Source organism: Crocuta crocuta, unplaced genomic scaffold (assembly GCF_008692635.1).
Source record: "Crocuta crocuta isolate KB4526 unplaced genomic scaffold, BGI_CrCroc_1.0 scaffold1, whole genome shotgun sequence".
Classification (NCBI taxonomy): Eukaryota; Metazoa; Chordata; class Mammalia; order Carnivora; family Hyaenidae; genus Crocuta; species Crocuta crocuta.
In genome coordinates this window covers 2,177,468-2,194,380 of record NW_027527930.1, presented here as the reverse complement: position 1 = coordinate 2,194,380, position 16,913 = coordinate 2,177,468, and the positions used below count along the sequence as shown (strand labels likewise).

At 34.7% G+C, this 16,913-nt stretch overlaps 1 protein-coding gene across 1 annotated transcript in view; it reads right to left on the bottom strand.

Annotated features, from left to right (window-relative positions):
* Positions 1–1,401: 1,401 nt before the first annotated feature.
* YTHDC1 (YTH N6-methyladenosine RNA binding protein C1) overlaps positions 1,402–16,913 on the bottom strand; it is a 36,331-nt gene continuing 20,819 nt past the window's right edge. The window contains exons 12-19 of the mRNA XM_077750711.1: positions 11,721–11,805; positions 10,467–10,633; positions 7,984–8,066; positions 6,721–6,757; positions 6,585–6,624; positions 6,417–6,479; positions 4,645–4,779; positions 1,402–2,408 (exon numbers count right to left, since the gene is read on the bottom strand). Coding sequence (XP_077606837.1) covers positions 2,184–2,408; positions 4,645–4,779; positions 6,417–6,479; positions 6,585–6,624; positions 6,721–6,757; positions 7,984–8,066; positions 10,467–10,633; positions 11,721–11,805 — 835 coding nt within the window. The 3' untranslated portion in view covers positions 1,402–2,183. The remainder of the gene's footprint in view (positions 2,409–4,644; positions 4,780–6,416; positions 6,480–6,584; positions 6,625–6,720; positions 6,758–7,983; positions 8,067–10,466; positions 10,634–11,720; positions 11,806–16,913) is intronic.

Genomic DNA, 16,913 nt, shown 5'->3' with positions numbered 1-16,913 from the left:
ATACCCTTAGAACTCAGCACCATGGTTTTTAAACATATATTAATTTATGTTCTATTTCTTTCCAAAACAGGTAAGGTGCCTTCTTTGAAAATGCCAAATTAGATAAAAATATGGATGGAAACTTGCTCCACCAATTGCCACCTTTGTACTCTTGGGCAACTTTAATCTCTCTTAGCCTGTCTCCCCACCTATAATAGGAAGTGAGATGTTATAGAAGGATGAAATGAGTCAGTTGTGGAAGCACAAAGTGCCTTTATATACTAAGTGCTCAATGATGTACAATTTACTACTATTATTTCAGGAAAATGACTTAGGTGTTACCTAATTTTGTGTAACTGGTTATTTCTTAAAATAACATTTTTGGTGATTCCTCTAAACCTTAGAAATTTTCAGTTTAAGAGCTTGAAAATCCTTCTCTATTAACTTTTATAACTTATTGATGAATACCAACAAATGACTCACCTTATATTACCAACTGTTTTAAGCCTAATTAAAGGCACTGCTGCAACTAGAACCCAGGTTTTCTAACCTCTCACCACCCCAAACCAACTAAATGTTCTTTCTTCTCTACCACAGAGGACAGATTTAAAATAAATCCTTAGGCTTTATTTTTCAAACAGGGAAGTAAAACTGGTAATTATGAATGCATGGAAAAAAACACTCTAAATGCCGGGGAGAACATAATTCAGTGAATATAAAAGCAGTACACTGATAGTTTTAAATCTTTCAAGAGTGAAACTCCTGCATTCCCCTTTTTAGACCAATATGGATTAAGTTTTTGTAAACCTGTAAATCATGATTTGGTACAGAGTGCAACAGTAAATGCAACACTATATAAAAACTGAAAAAAGTGGCCAAATATTTAAATATCCCAAATGCTTAGTCAACTTCATAAAAGCCAAAATTTCAACTCAAGAAGCTGAAATACAAAAAGGCGTTCATAAACTGTTTTCTTGTGTGGCCCTCTATTTTATACAGCTTGTTGCCACTAGGAAGGATTGATAGTTAATTTTAAAGTCTGTAACTGTAAGAGCTTAAATTATAAAAGTGTATTTCAAAAGTAAAACAGAAAAACATCTGTAAAATATTTCATATATCAAGATGAAAACATAAAACCTGAAAATAAAGTCTGTGACCAGACTTGATCCAAAAATGTTATCAGATGAATAAATACTTAATCAAATATCAACTAATTCCATCATACACCATCAGTTCTTATATTAGAAACAGAAGTAAGCTTTTAACATAATTGGCCCAGGTCAATCATTTCTGCTAATGATGCAGAAAATGGGGGTGTGGTAATCAGGGTACCTATAGTTCCCAAACTATAAGGCATTATTTTATGCCCACTAATGCATAAGAACACAAACTAGCATCCAGACAAAAATGAAGTACAACAGATATGTGTCAATCTTTACCAATTTATTTTATACAAAACAGTAGCAATGTAGAATATGGAGTATCTTCTGCTGCCACACACGTAAGTTGTGAACATTCCAAGCCAATGTATACAGTTTGGAGGGGAAGGCTAAACGACAGCATCAACCATGCTACTGAACATAGGAAATTTTTTATTTAAAAAGATTAAAAATTAGATAGCAATGTCTTCTTAATATTGCTCTCATCATTGAAGACTGAAGAAAAATAAAAAGTGACTTTAAGATTAAAAAAAGAGGGAAAGGGAGAAACAAAGAGGCTGCTACAACACTGCCATACTGTCGTCAAACCATCATACTTCAATATTTGCATACTTGATAGCAGCATCATTTTTACTGAACCGTGTGCAACTACATTTAGAAACATATCAAAGCAAAATATCATGGCAGTCATCAATCAAAATCCAAAAGAAAACAAACAAAAAATAACTCTAGGATGAACACACTATAAGTAGATGAACATTTATGGAGAATGAATCAATATCTACATTCTTGGACTGTTCCATTCTGCTCCTTTAATAAAAGTGTCAACTCAAATTGTCAACTGTGCATTTTTGGAGGATTTGAGTTTTTCCAGTTCTTATTATACTGCATGCTTGGAACAAAAAGGGATATAATAAACCCTTCTACACAATGAACTGTAAGTAGACCGCTGAAAATAAATTTACTACTTGTAAACACACACAAAAAAAAAAATACAAGATTTTTTTTTTTTATCTTTAAACAATCAGTGCTTCCAAAAGCGCATTATCTTCTATATCGACCTCTCTCCCCTCGGTCTCTGTCCCGGTCACATAATCGCTCTCTTTCTCTTTCTCTATCACGTCCTCTATCTCGTTCTCTGTCTCTTCTGTTATCTCTAGGGCGGTCTCGCTCTCGCTCCCGATCTCTTTCACGGGGTCTACTTCTCCGACCACTGACAACAGCTTGTGTGCGACGAAGGAAATCATCCACTCTCATGTCATAATCATGCTAGAAAATAAGAAATGGAACTTATGAGTCCCCATACTGTAATTACTGTATAGTACAGAAATAGAATCTAGAGAAATGTACTAATGCATTAATTCACAGAATGTATTTTTGACAGTTTAGAAAAAGGATTTTGATGCCTAACTAGACACCCACAAGAGTGATTATTCAAATTCTGTTGCAGGAACTCACTTCATGAAATTTCTTATGTAACTTTAGTGACTTTTCTAGCCAACACTTTTAATAAGAAGCCAAAGTAATCACCTGGTGATGACCATCAACCATCACGGATGCAAGCCTGATGCCAACTCTGCTAAACATCATCCATGTTTTTCTGCAACAGGTGAACCCTACTTTTTTTTCCTCCATTGACTCTACAACCTGAACCAAGTCTACCCTCTTAAGGTAAAATTAGGAGTTCTTACATTCCAGATTTCCTTTCAAACTAAACGACTGTTACTGACAAGCTAGTTTTGAAATTTGATAGAATTTTAAGAAAATGGAGGCATCTGGATAGCTCATTTGGTTAGCATCTGACTCCTGATTTATGAGATCGAGCCCCACATCGGGCTCCATGCTGGGTATGGAGCCTTCTGCCCCTCCCCGGCTCTCTCTCTCAAAAAATACAAAAACGTCTTAAACTAAAAAAATTAGAATTTTAAGAAAATAAGTACTTTAGTAAGATTGTGAGGTCTACTCCACAAAATTTAAATATACACAAAAAGCTGGGGAGAACCAGAGAGGGAAGATGAGCAACTGTCTAAGTGAGGTGCAAGTTGTCATTGTGGCTACTTTTTAAGCTTAATCCCTGCTCAAGTTTTCTACTCTTAGTTCTCTCACCTTTACTTACTGAACTTTGTCTCCTTTCAAAAGTCAGCTTAAATATTCAGAATATAAGGTTCAAAAACACAATTCCACCTTACCTCTCACATACCTCCAATACATGAAGAATATTGTACTAGCATAAAATATACACACTAACCAAAAAATTACATAAAGATGCATAAAACAGAACTTAAAAAGGACAAGTAACTTTTGGTAAAAGAATCTTAGAAAGAATTCCTAATTTGAAGATTATGCAATCATTTATAAAAAACACCACAACCCATCTAGCCAACTAAGATTTCATCAGATATAAGCTGTATATTTCTTCCTGTATAACTGAAAAAAAAAAAATTAAAGTCTATTATTGTTAGGATTCTCAGATTGTTTCACTGAATATTAAAGGTCCTAATAGGATTTGATTCTGAGAAGTTAGTATCTTTATGAAAATAAGAAGGTAAATAAGACCAAAAAAATATCTCAAAAATAGGCTGGGCCACTACTGCTCTGACTGACCTCTCAAATATGCAGGCTCTTCATCTAAGTGGGAATATAAAGAATATTTATTTGGCCCAGCCAAAAGACTCAACACCTCAAACTGGGGGGAGAGGGAGGAAGGTGTCCAAACTGTACATCCTACTTTAACAACCCAACTACCAAAGACTACCAAACTTATATACAAAGGAATTACACTAACAAGTGCCAGAAGACAATTTCAGTTTAAAAACTGAAAGTACTATGAGGGAAAGGGGGAAAAACGGAGTATCAACCATTTAATAAACAAACTCAACCCAACCAGTATAATGGAAAAAAAAAACAGAAATCTCAAACTAGAAATTATCTTTTGTTCATTCTGTTTTGAAGAGATCAAAAAATGCTTTTCATATCAACCATACCAAATTATTAGATTCAGTAATTACTAAAGGAAAATTATTCATCTGCCTTTCTTAACATCTGTTTGTTATTTGTTAGCATTATCTTAAGAATCAGAGGTGAACTGACAAAATCTGTCAGAGACACAAATAACTGAGACCAGGGATCTGTTAACTTAATACATACCATCCAACCTATGAAAAGTGAATCAGAATATATAGAAAGCTTAAAAATGTGTATTTGCAATAATAATTACACAGTCATTTATAACTAAAGACTCCAGTGCAGAAAGAATTAACTCCTAGTTTACCATATCCCTGGGACACTATTACCTTAAAGTTATTTGTAGGAGTTGCCTCAACTTGAGCAGATTGATCACTGAAGAAATAATAGTCTATCTAAATAATCCAAAGGGATTAGCCATTTATTAAACCATTCTCAATAAAAACAGTCCACCACTCAACATAATCTGGTATCCCTACATTTACATTATCTACAGAATTCAAGGCAGTTCCTTTACACTTCTGCCTTCTCGTCCACTTACTACTCGTTTATCTCTGTATCTTGCTTCATGTGGTACTGGGTGATGTCCTGAGTAGGGGGGATGAGCTTGAGGAGGTGGAGCATGGTGCTGATAATAAGGATGGTGTGGAGGTTGTTCCATTCCAGGATAAGGAGCCTAAAAAGAGAAAACCACTTCCATAAGCATCTACCAAATATCCGTGTAAATAAACCATTCTTAGAATTCCACTATCCAAACCACCTATTCAAACAAACAATCTAATAATCTGTACTATCCGTTTACTTTGACAGAAATTAAGGTTTGTTAAAATGCCCTCTTTACGTGTTTGTTCGAAGTATGTGCACAATAAACTAATTATATACCCTTGAAGATTTAACATGTTTGGGGCTCCTGGGTGGCCCAGTCAGTTAAGCAACTGACTATTCATTTCCACTCAGATCATGATCTCCTGGTTCATGAGTATGAGCCCCGCCTCGAGCTTCCATGCTCAGAATGTGGAGCGTGCTGGGATTTTCTCTCCCTTTCTTTCTGCCCCTCCCTTGCTCGTGCATGCACCATGCACTCCTCTTTCTCTCTCAAAATAAATACTCAAACTTAAAATTTAACGTGTTTACACTTTTGTACCGTATCGTTTAAATACTAATAGAACACAGCAAACCCTTAATCAGTGCTTACAATGAGCCAAGCACTGTCCTAAGCACTTTACACACATATCATTTAATTCGCACAGCAACCCTACGAGATACTGTTATTCCTAGCACACAAGAGAAAATGGAGGCACCAACAACCAGGTAAGTAACTTCGTATCACACTGCTAGTAAAAAGGCTCTAGAATCAATCATCTTAACATCTACCCTTAAAAAAACAAAAAATCACAAAACTTCCAAGACCTAATGAACTTTTAAATGCCATTATAAATTGGGTAAGAGCAAATCGAAGGTTACTTTCCTAGTTAGTGCCAAGATAATATTTTGACATTTTAAAAATCTCACAGATCTAAGGAATGCAATCTTATAATTCATCTATCTTTACACAGTACCTTAAGTGAAACAAGTCAGATGAAGAAGCCACATTACAGGAAGCATTAAAAAAAAAAGATAAACAATAAGAACTACTTAAACTTCCAAGTTTTTTCTTTCTTGGGAATTCTTCAGCTATCCTCAGTACCTTAAAAGATACTCTAAGAAGAATATCCAGTTTTCTTACAGAAAGAAAAAAATTAAGTTATGAACAGAATTTAATTAAACCTTGTTTTATAGAAAAATGTGATGAGTATTAGCATCAAGCACTTTACTAAACTTTACATGTATTTTATAATTTATTTTCTCGACAATCCCATGAAGTCAACACTGATGCTCATTAAATTTCTAGCCACAAAAGGACAGGTACAATGTCCATTTCATTCACCAGCCCAGCCTAAAGCAGACTGCCATGCACAGAATGGGTACATTAATTTGATGAGCCAAAGAATAGACAAATACCCAGTGAGTTTTACAGATAAAGGAAACTAAGAGAGAAACACATTATGAAAGTTGCCCAAGATCAGTTACGAAGGGAAGGTGTTTGAACACAGTTTGCTATACTAGCTACTACAAAAATGAACCATAACTTTCTAATTAAACTTGTATTATTAACACAAATCAAATTATTCTTTAGTCTTTAGTTTTAAAAATAGCCTCCAACTATTTATTTAATGGGTAACTGTAACAATCATCTTCCAAATAAGCGTTCCAAATATATGTAACTGCAAATGAAGTGAAATAATTTGCAATAAAACAAATAATAATACAAACCATTCCTTGCCAAGGTGGTGGTGGTCCCATGTTATGAAATTCCCTCACATAATCATTGTAGGACTAAAATGAAAAATAACAACGTCAATAATAATAAAAATCAAACCCAAAACTATAAGTCAGAGCCTGGTTTTTATGAACAGTAAATGTATTAAATGAAATGCTTACCCCATTTAAAAACACATCTCGGCGAACTCCTGAAAATCGTCTGTTGGGAATAAGATTTGTGAAACTAAATTCAGGTAATTCATAAACTAGTTCTAAGAATGTAATTTAAAACTAAGCAAGAGTGAACCCAACTTACCTGTCTACTTCCTGGTATCGTGGATCCTTTAAATACCCTGTTCAAACATCAAGCATTTTAGTAAATCAAATTTATATTTTTTATTATGGCATTATAATCAAGCCTTCCTTACCACTCATTTCAATTCTTCCCATCAAATAGTGATGCTATTAAGTGATGCTATTATTGTATTACTCCATTTTCAGATTTTCTTCTCAGATTACATCATAATCTAGGAAGTAACTAATAACTTACTGATACCACAGTTATTATAAACTGCTAGAGAGATTTTCATATGAATCTTCTAAATCCACACCCCAATTTTCTCTAGATAGAAAAATTCTTCATTCTGCACCATAAGGAAAGTAAGGGCAGAGGAATTATCCTAAGGGCACTATAATAGGACTTCCTTAAAACAAAGGTTTACTTTCCACCTTCGGTATTCACAAGCTCTGCTAAGTCAACCACAGATAGTTTTCAGAAATGCAAACTTAAGGGGGAGAAAAACAAAACTGCAGAAGTTACAAAAATGAAGATATATACATTTTAAGTGAAAGAAACATAACAAAGAAAGAAATATTCTTTCTCTCCGTCTAAAAGACACAGCAAATTAAAATGTAAAAACATCTGAGTGCTCATGTTACTGAGAAAAAACTAATTTCACTGTCTGGAATACTTATTTTGGAGAAGAATGAGGTTTTTATCAAGCCACTTATATAAAAATGCTGTAATGTTCACTAATACCAATTTCAAATTGCCTCATTTTTATAAGTGTATCATAAGTACCTTCTCTTGAAGTTTCCCTTTTTAAATTCTGATTAAGACTAACTGAAAAGCTGCTTTCTAGATTATAAACCAAGTATTTCTCATTCCTCTCTAAAAACGTGTCAAAGATTTTTATTTAAAAAAATATAACTTCAGTTTCCAATTAAAGCAATATACCACATGAAATACTAAGTATCATAGAAAATGAAAAACATAATAAAGTAGATCACTGCTTTCCCTAACCACCTTTAATCTTAAAACACACGTGGTTTCCATTTGGGAAATAATTATAAATTAGCAACATCAGGTAATTAACAGATTAGCCACACTAAAATAGAGAACCTTCACAAAGCAGAAGAATTTAAGTGACAACTACTGATAATTTCCTATGATTTAAGTAGTCATGTCCTAAAGTGTCTCACTTTTAGAACTATAGGAATACAATAAATGTTTCTGTGTTGTTGTTTTTGTTGTTGTTTCATAATAAGTCAAATATCTGCAGGATTATAAAATATTAACCTGGTCTCTGGTGAAACTCAGGGGCATAGTCAATCCTTGGTTTCTTTCTGCTGTTATGAATATCATAATCTTCTGGTCGACGCCTACACAAATTAGACACATTAGAAATTAAACCAAAAACTGCTGGGAGAACAAACAGCAATGTAAGAGTTTCTGACAGAATTAAGTACAAAGTATAGCCCGTTATAACATCCTAATTTCTGAAGAGCAAATCTTACAATGTCTAAATTTTAATTCCTCTAATTACTAAATAAATCAATCCTTAAATGTATTGCTGGAAGTAGATATTCTCTATAATCCTCAGCTATCATGAAAAACTTGGAAGAGCAGTCTACTCAAAATAAGTAAATCATGTTTTAGTATTCTAAACAAAGTAAATGAGCTGCTCTAAAACTAACATAAACATCCAGTTTAACAAAAACACTTTCCCAAATAAAGTCTCCATTCACGTGAAAAAGAAAAACTATCATCGTTACACAAATTGTGCTTTGCACAAAATTATGCTTTTCACATGATCATACAGAAAATTTGATACTTCTTCAAAGTGACTTTACAGGAAAGTTTTGAAAATCTTAATACTTGGAAAAACTAATTTCTATAGTTAGTAACATTTAGGAATTAAGGAAATTTTTTCTAGAGACAGTGTCTTAAAATAAAACTGGAAAGTAATAGAGCAATTTAACAGAGTTCATAAAATGACTTCAAAGTGTATATTCTTTAGAAGTGAAACTTTACTGTCTGCAGAAGGTTGCTCTTTACGGTCTCCCATATACTTCCATGGCTAATGTAATACATCATTAAGTACACTTCACTTTATTTAGCATTTAATAAAGAGCTACACAAAATAAAAACAAAAATTCCAAGTTTTGGCAATAAATATATCTTTTTACCCTTAATGCCAAATAAAAAGTCTATAATAACCTGGCATCACTAGTTTTCCAGCCGTTTCTTTGAATTATCAACTGCTTGCATTAACTTTTCCAAGACAAATTCACTCAAACTTCAAAGTGCAATTACCCCAAACCCCCCAACAAAATAAAAACAGTTGCATCTACAATAAATAAGACTAAGAAAATTAAAAGCTGGTTTAAAAAATAAACATACCGCTTTCTTGTAGTTTGGGTAGTGCATTTACGACCGGTATAAAACATGATAGTAACAGTTCATATAGTAGTCCAACTACTGACTGTAAGCTGTAAGCCATACATATATGGAGGCCCTGGCAGGCTTGAGAGAAGGTGTAGTGGTGTAATAAGTATAGTTTGCAGTCCATTGCAAAACTGAGGTAAAAACTTCACTTGTAAATATTGTATTGCACTGGAAACCTCTTAGCTTAAACTTCAAAAGACATCTTGGTGTTCAGTCCTTTAAGGCCAAAAGTAAGGGGCTCTGCCAGGTTTCCTCCTACCTACTCGACAGTGTCCTTTTTAAGCTCAAAGAAATGGGGACTCTTGTTGGATTATCTGTACCTACCACAGGATGTTTCCACCAAAAGGAAACTTAACCAAAGGTTTCATCCCATCAACCATACATCCAACAGTCTTTAGCAGAATATTTTAGATTTAGCTGTATGCAAATCTACACAGGGGAAGGTGTTGGGTGGAAGGGCTTAAATCAGTCCTTTGCAAAGACTTCTCCAATTCTGTAACAAGTTAAACCCCCTTTTCCTGGAAAATGCTGCTTAGTTCATAAAGTAGTGATCAATAACCATGACGATCCTCTAAAAAACACTTTAAGTCCACAGGTACTGCCAGCATCTGGAAAAGTTGTAAACAGACACAGCAACAGCCCTTCTTTTCGGTTTGTTGCCGGGTCTCCCAGGGCCACTTGATCCCCTTTGGAAAGAACCTATTGTTTTCAGAAGCTCAGCAAGATGTGTGAATTCACTGGGTACATGTTAGAGAATATTTGGCAATGGGGTTAACACATCACGGTGATAAAATCTGAAACAGTCCCAATAATGCTCCTCTTGAATATCAAAATAACTTAAAATATTTTATCCTCTAAATGAGGCGTCATCTTCTGAAAAAACATTAGTGATCCTTTATAAAAGTCCCAAATCTGACAAGGCTTATCCAGAGACACACCTGAAAGAAAAGGCTTTTTACAAAATATTAACAATTTTTGCAAATAAAGACTTCCTCCTCTTCCTCCTTTCTAGCCTGTTCTGAGCAACAAAGGCCTACCTCATTGCAATTGTATACATTGTGTTATCAGAAAACTATCTAATTTAAACTGGTTATCACTCTTTAGCAAATAATTTTTTTCTGCATAAGGAAAGATCCCCATTTTCCTCTTGAAAAATGACTGAGACCAAGGTGACCATGTGAAATCCTCAATGAAGCCACAAACTAGTCCATGCAGCTTGATTTGAGGATTTTCTCTTTCTTCTTTACCGCAGGACAAACTTTTGACGAATCACATTCCTCCATCATGTTATTCTGATACATGTGCCTACTATCAGTCCAAAGAACGTTTCTAACCTTCCCACATCCCGGACTGGTTCTCGACGGGATGGACGTCCTCTTGATCGGGGCTGAGAATGCATTCTTCTCTTGTGACGCATTTTATGAATGACCTGATACAAGTCAATACTTTCATCAGGGGGAAATAGAAGACAAAGCTGGGTTCCACATTCAAGTTCAATTTCCTAGAATAGGAAAGTAGTAATTTACAAGACGAAAACAGGAGAGATTTTCAATAGACTTGTTGTATTTTCCTGAAGTACAAGAACAAAACAGACTGACTTGAAGACTTCCTTCTCAAAGGTGATGATCGTACAGGATTCCAATAAACTTCCTTGGAAGGTTTTAGAAAACCTTTCAAATGTGTTTCAGGTATTTATCTAAGGGTAAAAACTAAAAGTATAGAATCTCCAAAGTTAAATACACAAATGCAGTTGCTTAAAACTCTGTGACAATCATCCTCTGCAAACAAAGGACTGTTTGTGCAAAATACAAAAATATCAAGACAAAGTTATCCACCTTAACTCAGCAGAGGAAAAACATGTTAGTGTGTGCCAAGAACTTTGATAATTATGAACTGCTAAATACACTAAAATACTTTACAAAAACTACAAAGGGAGACTAACATACGGCTTTTTTAATGAAGGTTTATTACTGAGAAGAAACTGAGGGTTGATACGGGTGGGGGAGAGGGGAAGGGGGGTGATGGGGATGGAGGAAAGCACTTGTTGGGATGAGTATTGGGTATTATATGGAATCCAACTTGACGATAAACTAAAGATTTGTTTTCAACCACCGGCAATTTCATTTACGAGTAATGAAAGCACACCACTTCTGATTCAAAGTTACGTGTAGAAGATTTGGGTTTAAACCAGTACATTTGTAATTTCATTTGCAGACTTGAAAACCTGGGTACATATAATTTTCATATAGCTTCCTTACATTAGAAATCTTCAGTGAAGATGTTAAATGGCATTTCTAAAATTATACAAAGTGCAGTAAATAATATAATGGAAAACGGACCAGAATCTCTCATCAAAAACTTTTCTTTCAATTGTATTAACGGAAGTACCATAAAAAATTACCTATCTTTGAACATTTATGGAGGTCTTACTAATTGGTCAAAGCCACAGTCACATGAATTCCAAAAAAGAATATTTTCCTTTAATCACAAATTGTTTCAAAAATGGCTTAAAAATGTCCTTCAATAAAAATCTCTAAAAGGACTGATTAAACGTATGTGTTTTTAAATAATCAATTAAAACAACAAACCTGTCCATCACGTCCAATCTTTACTGGCTTATGTTCATTCCAAGGATTGGTGAGATGAGCTGACTTAGTGAACGGTAATTCACGCCTAAATACAAAGTAATACCAATTATATTCTTTTGTAGAATCCTTTAGGGACCTTATGTTACTTCAGCAATTAATTCTGATTTAAATGTGACTAAAATTCAAAGAATTACTTAGGCTGGAGGCATTTAACACCCAGAGCGGGAGCACCTTTAGAGATGGGTTCTTTCCATTCTCCAGTGTTCTCAAAAATAAGCTAAATAATAAAGTTCTTAAGAACACAAGCCTGGAAACCAAGACAGTTTGGGTTTAAACCCCAGCGCGCATGGTTTCTCTTCTCCGAACCGGAGTTGAATTCTTCAGCTTACAAACAAGGGTACTACCATCTACACTTCATATCTGTTTTAAATAGTGAATATACAAATTAAACGACGTATAAAATGTTTATTTAGCTCTTGCTTCTGTGTACTAAACAAATTAATATTTTTAATTAACTAACCAACAAAGAGCTGAAACTTAATCAGACAGTTAATACCAAAAGAAAATAAGTGTCCCCTATCCTTGGTTCAAAGCTGTTCTCCCAGGTTCAAATGCCCTCCCCTTTTCAGTAAAGCAATATACCCTGCCACCCATGGAATGGCTCCTGACAACACAAATGTTTACTTATAAATTCATGTATCTACACATATGAATTATGCCCTCCACTTAGGTGCAGCACCTATATAACTTAAAGAAACTCTGGCTCTAAACTCTGAGCCACAAGACAAAACAGTCTCACCAACTTAAAAAAGATAGCCTGTATTTTTATATTCTTTATCAACATAGCATAATGCTAAAGGCAAACATGACATGTAATAAATACCTATTAACTATCAAGGGCTAATCAAATTAACAGTGCTTGATAAGGTATTATCTATGTGTGTACACAGAGTAATGCCAAATTAAATAAATGCTTTAAAGAATTACCTTATCTACAATACACATGAAACTGCTCAACCCAAAGACATACAAAGAAGAGTAAGATAAAGAGCTGCTTGCATTCATAAATTTTCTTCCACAGCTATCAAAGAAGAATAAACGAGAACACAGAAGTTTTGCTGGTCATATCTATTTTGGAAAGAAATTAATCAAAAAATGCTTCCTGGAAGAAGTAACATATGGGATATGCCCCAAAGAAAAGTGACACAGGAAGAGCCAAATGTAAAGAGCTAAGTCATGAGACTGTTATACTTGAAGCAATGAGAGAGCTTGTGCAAAGGTATAATGGAGAAGAAAAAACACAAGCAATGTGGTCTAGCTGATAAGCTATACAGCCAATTATTCTAATCTTACACCAATTTTCTTAAAGATACAATGCTCAAATTTGTAACTTCTTTAAATGTGGAGAAAAGAGATGGCAGCATGCTCTGTGATGGTGATGATGTGAATATATGGTGGAAAAGGGCTATGAATGATGGAAATGCCCACTAGGTATATTACTAAAAAGCTTGAATTCTTAGTATAACAATTACTTCACACACCAAGAGTGGCTCGAGAATGTATACCTATACATATACAAAATATATACATTTTTTTAACTTTCCAGCTCTCAGAAGTTAAAAGAAAAAAGACTACCGTTAACAAGTCTACACCAAAGCCTAGGGTATCCAGAGGGAAATCTCTAGTAACAATTTTTTGTACTTTAACACTTTCTTAGATTTTTCCCTCTAAATTGCCGGTTAAAAAACAGTTACAGGAGAGGAAATAAATAACCTACAAACCACCAAAATACAGGAAAGTTACAAACTGTTACTGCAGAAAGTTATCACTGTTATTTAAATATTGGCAATGGAATACTGAAGGTCCAACATAAAACTATATGCTGAGTTGGTCGAGTCACTTGGGGTTAAGCTTCTTTGGTGGCACTGGTTCTAACTAGATTCTAGAGATATTTTTTTGTGTTGACAAATTATATCTACCAGAGTATCACCGTGAACTGTGAGGCCCTAGGCAAAACAGGACTCCAAATATATTTATAGAAACTTCAGGACCACAGTCACCATAATTATAGAATAAGTATCCTAAAAGTTACCTTTTAAACTGACACCTGTAAGGAAGAAGCCTACAGATGACTAGCTTTGTTGTGAGTAATCCAAAGAACATGGAAGTAACTGACTGATTTAAGGGGTTTGGTTAAGTGGGACAAATTTAACAAAAGAACGTAACAACTATCCAAAGGCTCTTATGTACTAGATAGCGGTTTGGTTACTAAAGTTAAAAGAATGGAGAAATTCTAAAAGAAAAGAGAAAATGGGCTATTTGGAAAGAACATTAAAGGGGTGAGCATACAATAGCATCAGCAGATGCTAATTTAATTCTCGCTGAATGACATTTTATAAAGCATAGCCTTATCTTAGAGCTAATTCCCAGTAATAACTTAGATAAGTCATGGCTCCTCTCTTATCTGCTAACACGCACCATGTGGTCTTAAGCTTCAGTGTCTACAAAATACATGAGCCATCAGAAATTCAAGAGGTTCGGCGTGTGTCTTAAGAGTCTGCATTTTAACAAATCTACTGATGTAAGTGATCCAGAGACCACACCGAAAGAAACTTAAGTCCAGCTATTATTAAATCCAAAGGGTGCTTAAATAAGTCTACCATAACTAGCTGAAAAGAAAAAACATTGATAACAATTACTATTACTGATAGCAAAGCCTTAAGCACGTATATTTAAAGTTTGATCCTCTTAACCGAACCAAAAGTAATTCTCATTTTATACACAAAACTTAAGACTATACAATAGACTTACCCAAGGAAATATCAATGTAATAAATATTGCATGCCCCTCAGAATTCTTCAGTATTATAAAACTACTCTTGAACTAAGTGATGAGTATTTTAAAAATTAAAGTTGTAGTTTTTCTTTAAGAATATTCTTGGGGTGCCTGGGTGGCTCAGTCAGTTAGTCTGTGACTCTTGATTTCAGCTCACGTCATGCATGATCTCATGGTTTGTGGGAACGAGCCCTGCAACAGCATCTGCGTTGGCATGGGGCCTGCTTAAGAGTCTCTCTCCCTCTCCCTTTGCTCCTTTCTCTCGCTGGTGCATACTCGCTCTCTCAATAAATAAACATAAAAAAAAAACAAAAAAGATTATTCTTAGGGTGCCTGGTGGCTCAGAGAGTTAACTCTTGATCTCAGCTCAGGACATGATCTCACCTAATGAGACTGAGCCCCACAATGGGGCTCTGCACTGGGCATGGAGTCTGCTTAAGATTCTCTTTCTTGCTCTTTCTCTGGCCCCCCCACCCCCCCGCACTCATGCTCTCAAAAAAGGAAAAAGGAGAAGAAGAAAAAAATTCTTTCTAGGTCAACCTAAAACTTAGAAGTATAATAAAAAACTTTACTACCCAAAATTTTATACAAAATGTTAGTATTTTGGGTTTGTGCCTCTTTTGTTAGTGAATACATTTCAAAAAAGCTGGTAAAATAGCCAGTAAATAAGTAAGGAGGAAGACAATAATACATGAATAAATTAAACTCACCTTTTGAAATTAAGAAACAAATTTCCTTATCAAGAATTTGGAAATGAAGGTTAATAGAACAAGTTAACATTCAAAATAAAATCTGTTGCAACCAATTTAAAATGTGTAATTGTCTCCTAATCTTAAGACAACATTACCTCCAAATATTTTCCAAGTAACACCAATAATGTTTCTAGTCATAAAACCATAGACTAACAAACTTCTTTGGCCTTTATACAATTATAGCTATCCAAATAAATATAGAAGTCTGTCTCTGCTGAGAAATATCAAGTACCATGTTTTCCCTAAAAACTGCCACCAGATCTTTAAATTTCATATCTTTAAACTGATTATAAGTATTGCTTAATTACAACCTTAATTTCTAAAGAACCATAAATTTATATTTATAAACTCTTGGTATAATGGAGTAGGGGACTATCACCTACACTCTCACCAACATAACACTGCATTCCAACATATTATATGTAATTTTTCATTTATGTTTTTCCATGTTGTTACATGGAATAATGACTTCTGTGTATTATATTTAAGTGACAAATCATAATTCACTTAACCAGTTTCTTATATGGAAGAATTTAGATTGCTTCTGATTTTTCCCTATAGAAAATAATGATGGGATGAGGAGCAATAATGGTATATTTTTATGCAGTTTTGCTACTCTATCAATAATCAACCTAATATACTATTTTCACTATATTATTGTCCATGTTACGTTCACAGTCCCATACATAAACGTTTAACTCCTTAGACTGGCTCACATTACTGTTCATCTCTGTCTTCTGCTTTATCATCTGCTTCATTTAAAAAAAAGGGGGGAGCTCCCTATCCCACTCACATACATACCCTCCCCCCACTTTCCCAGCTCCTAAACCCCATGGTTTCTGCTTGTGTTTCCATGTTCTTCCTAGTCTGCCTTCCAGAATATGAATAGCATTTTTCATTATTATCCAATTCCTCCATCCTCATCAAAATCCAACACCTAAGCTAATTTTAACTTTTAAAACACATATGGCCTGTTTCAAGTAATATTTTTTACTGAAATTAATTTTATAGGCAATAGATGTGTGCATGCATATAAAGTTCACTCAAATAATTAGTTTTTTATGTTAAAATAAATTTCTAGGTCCAAAATGTAGCCACTCCTGCTAGAGGTGCCATGCCAACAAACAGAAGCTTAGGTATGACTTTTGTGTTCTGCTCAACTTGACCAGAAATGCAATATATCCAGTTAGTCAATCTCCAAACAATAAGTCACCTACCTTTAGTCTGGGCTTTCTCACTCCAAATAAGGTTGACAATGTAGCCCTAGCCAATCTGACACTTTCTATTTCTCTCTCCCTTTTTCTTTATCCTAGAAAAGCTTTCTGGGGTACCTGGGTGGCTCAGTCAGTTAAGCGTCCGACACTGGCTCAGGTCATGATCCCATGAGTCATGAGTTTGAGCCCCATATCAGGCTCTGTGCTGATAGCTCAGAGCCTGGTGCCTGCTTAAGATTCTGGATCTCTCCCTCTCTTTGCCCCTTCCCCACTTGCACTCAGCCTCTCTCTCTCTCTCAAAAGTAAAAATAAACATAAAAAAATTAAAAAGCTCTCTGCTTTCTGCCCCATTTTGCAGCTCTCCACAGGAGACTGTCCATTTCATGAAGTGT